Source organism: Achroia grisella, unplaced genomic scaffold (genome assembly GCF_030625045.1).
Source record: "Achroia grisella isolate CSIRO2021 unplaced genomic scaffold, CSIRO_AGI_Agris_v1 utg821, whole genome shotgun sequence".
In the NCBI taxonomy this organism is placed as follows: domain Eukaryota; kingdom Metazoa; phylum Arthropoda; class Insecta; order Lepidoptera; family Pyralidae; genus Achroia; species Achroia grisella.
Window position 1 is genome coordinate 5,246,013 of NW_026713035.1, and position 3,869 is coordinate 5,249,881.

Below are 3,869 nucleotides of genomic sequence, written 5' to 3' on the forward strand. Positions count from 1 at the left end.
GCGACGGAGGATTATAAAGTATCCGTCCGTGTACCACCATTCTGGCCCGAAGAACCGGAAATATGGTTCGCTCAGGTGGAGGGACAATTTTCAATTTCCGGCATTACCAACGACGCTACAAAATTCAATTATGTCATCAGCCAGTTGGACAATAAATATTCTAGAGAGGTGAAGGATATTATTATAAGTCCTCCCGCGACGCAGAAATATGACAAGCTCAAGGCTGAGCTCATTGACGGCATCAAACGAAAATAAGCTGAAGCAGTTGTTGATGCATGAGGAGCTAGGAGATCGGAAGCCCTCCCAATTTCTTCGCCATTTAAAGGGACTGGCTGGTATCGACGTTCCGGACGACTTCCTAAAGACCATATGGATCAGTCGTCTCCCACATGGTGTCCAGACGGTGTTAGCGGGACAGCCTGCCACTACTCACGTGGATGACTTGGCAGATTTGGCAGACCGGGTAAACGACCTCACTGTAGTGTCGCCCAGGGTAGCTTCTATGAACCAGGCCTCCTCTAATACGGAGCTCAGTGACCTTAGAAGGGAAGTCGCGGAGCTTCGTAGGCAAATGCAGTCGCTGACGACTAATAGAGGCATTCAGCAACAGCACCAGCAACGACCATCTCGACGTACCACGCGCAGTAGATCTCGGTCAAAATCGCGGTCACAGTCTAATTACCGCAAATTCCCGATCTGCTGGTACCACAGTAAATTCGGCGATAAGGCCAGCCACTGTATCCACCCCTGTGACTTTAAAATGGCGGGAAACTCCATGGGCAGTCGGTAATGGCGGCTGACGATTGCCCATCCTCTACTACTGGTCGCCTTTTCGTTACCGACCGATCTTCGAAGTTACAGTTCCTGGTCGACACTGGTAGCGACCTCTGTGTCTTCGGTCGGCGCTGCGTGACCGTCGTGCCCCTACTAACTTCGAGTTGTGTGCAGCTAATGGCTCAACTATATCAACATACGGTTATGTACATTTAACTTTAAATTTTGGTATGCATAGAGACTATAGTTGGCGCTTCGTAGTTGCTGATGTAACCAAACCTATTATAGGAGTAGATTTTTTAAAATTTTATAATTTAATAGTAGATTGCCGCAATAAAAAGCTGATAGATAATACTACATCTATATTTTCTGTTGCCACATCTGTAGATTGTAAAAATGTTCACTCTGTAAAGGTCTTGACTGGTGATTCTCGTTATCATAAAATTCTTGATGAGTTTCCAGATATCACTAGACCAGCTGGTACACATCACACAATACCACACAACACCGTCCATCATATCCGCACGACACCAGGCCCTCCAGTATCTAGCTCACCCCGTCGCCTAGCCCCCGATAAACTTAAAATAGCGCGACAGGAATTTCAGTCGATGATCACCAGCGGCACAGCCCGGCCTTCGGAGAGCCCCTGGTCATCGCCTCTGCACCTAGCGCCAAAGAAGGACAACGGTTGGCGTCCATGCGGGGATTACAGGTTGCTTAACGCTCGTACAGTGCCTGACAGGTATCCGATTAAGCATATTCACGACTTTTCACACAGCATTTCAGGCTGTAAAGTCTTCAGTACGCTGGATCTCGTGAAGGCATACAATCAGATACCTGTCAGTCCTGACGATATATCGAAGACAGCAATAACTACGCCATTCGGGTTATTCGAATTTCCCTTCATGACCTTTGGTCTTAGGAATGCGGGGCAAACCTTTCAAAGATTTGTCGATGAGATGACCCGAGGCCTCGATTTCGTATATTGCTATCTCGACGACTTTCTAATCTTCTCTAGGAGCGAGACACAGCATGAGGATCACCTCCGTAAGGTATTCATGAGGCTAAAAGACTATGGCATGCTGGTTAATACGTCCAAGTGTGTCTTCGGGGCTAAAGAGGTAACCTTTCTAGGCTACAATATCTCTGAGCATGGCACCAAACCACTGGACTCCAAAGTGCAGGCCATAAGGGACTTTCCTACCCCCACCAACGTACGTCAGTTAAGGAGATTTTTGGGCATGCTCAACTTTTATAGGAGATTTATTCCTCAAGCTGCCCAAACTCAAGCTCCTTTAAACGCGTTGCTGACTGGGGCTGTAAAAGGATCACACCCAATCAATTTATCAGGTGACACCCTATCGGCATTTGAGTCCTGTAAGGACGGACTCTCTAACGCAGCTTTGTTAGCCCACCCAGACTGCAGTGCTAAGTTAGCATTGGTGACGGACGCATCCGATAAGGCTTTGGGTGCTGTCTTACAGCAGTATAAAAACGATCTGTGGGAACCTTTAGCTTTCTTCTCCCGGAAGTTAACAACTTCCCAAGAAAAATATTCCCCCTACGATCGTGAGTTACTGGCTATTTACGAAGCTATAAAGTATTTCCGTCACATGCTCGAAGCCAGGCACTTTATTGTTTATACCGACCACAAGCCGATCAGTTTCGCATTCCACGAAAGGAAGACAAACTGCTCGCCTAGGCAGTATAGGCACCTGGACTTCATCTCTCAATTCACCACCGACATTCGGCACATATCCGGCAAGGATAATGTCGTCGCGGATACTCTGTCGCGTATTGATGAATTGAGCAGTCCAGTAGATCTCGACCTCTTAGCCCAAAGTCAAGTCACCGATGCTGAGTTAGCAAAACTCATCGAGGAAGGATCATCTTTATGCCTCGAAAAACTACATATACCTGGAAGTCGCTTACCCTTGTACTGCGACGTCAGTACAGCGACATCCAGGCCTTTTGTAACAAAACCCTTCAGAAAGCAAGTCTTTAATAGCCTGCATTCCCTTAGCCACCCTGGACAAGAAGCTTCCGCCAAATTAATAGCGGAACGGTTCGTTTGGCCAGGTGTTAGGAAAGATTGTAGGGACTGGGCACGCGTCTGCATTTCGTGCCAACGTGTAAAAATTAATCGGCACGTCAATTCCCCTCTTGCCAACTTTAAATTACCACGGGCGAGATTCACTCAGATTCATATTGATCTGGTAGGTCCGCTGCCAGTCTCGCAAGGCTATCGGTATTGTCTTACTGGCGTAGATCGTTTCACACGATGGCCGGAAGCAGTACCGATACAAGACATTACTGCGGAGACTGTGGCGAAAACCTTATTGTCATCGTGGATTGCTCGTTTTGGTTGCCCATTAGTCATTACAACCGACCGTGGACGGCAATTTGAATCAGCACTGTTCGAAAGTCTGTCCAAAATGACTGGTTTTGAGCATAAACGGACGACCGCATACCATCCACAATGCAACGGTCTCGTGGAGCGCTTCCACAGGCAACTCAAGGCGGCAATAGTATGTCACGCTAATGACCAGTGGACAGAATCCTTGCCGTGGGTCTTGCTCGGTGTAAGAACCGCATTTAAGGACGAGTTACAGGCTTCGTCGGCAGAATTAGTATACGGCGAGCCGTTAAGACTACCTGGCGAATTTTTTGAGGCCACAGTACCCGGAACCACTGATATATCAGAATTTTCCGCTCGCCTTAGAAAATTTGCTGAAAACATACGTCCGGTACCCGCTTCGCGGCACTGCACCACAAAATGTTTCATCCACAAGGAATTAACCACCAGTGATCACGTCTTCCTACGTGAGGACGCATCACGTGGTTCACTCCAACCCGCTTACTCTGGCCCACATAGGGTTCTAACTAGAGGAGATAAAGTTTTTAAAATACTCCACAAAAATAAGGAAGTCACGGTTTCTATAGACCGATTAAAACCGGCTTTCATTCTTAGAGAACAAGATGAGGAACCCCAGCCTGAAGTTCACAAAGACCGTATCACTCGCTCTGGGCGGCGTGTGAAGTTTACAAATTTTTATCGCCCCTGACGGTCTCTGGTGGGGGGTGGTGTAGGCGAT

General features: G+C 47.6%; 1 protein-coding gene across 1 annotated transcript; it reads left to right on the forward strand.

Moving 5' to 3' along the window:
- Positions 1 to 271: 271 nt before the first annotated feature.
- On the forward strand, positions 272 to 790 carry LOC131851969 (uncharacterized). The gene has a single exon (XM_059202527.1). It carries the CDS (start codon positions 272 to 274, stop codon positions 788 to 790), a length of 519 nt encoding a protein of 172 aa, XP_059058510.1.
- Positions 791 to 3,869: the final 3,079 nt, after the last annotated feature.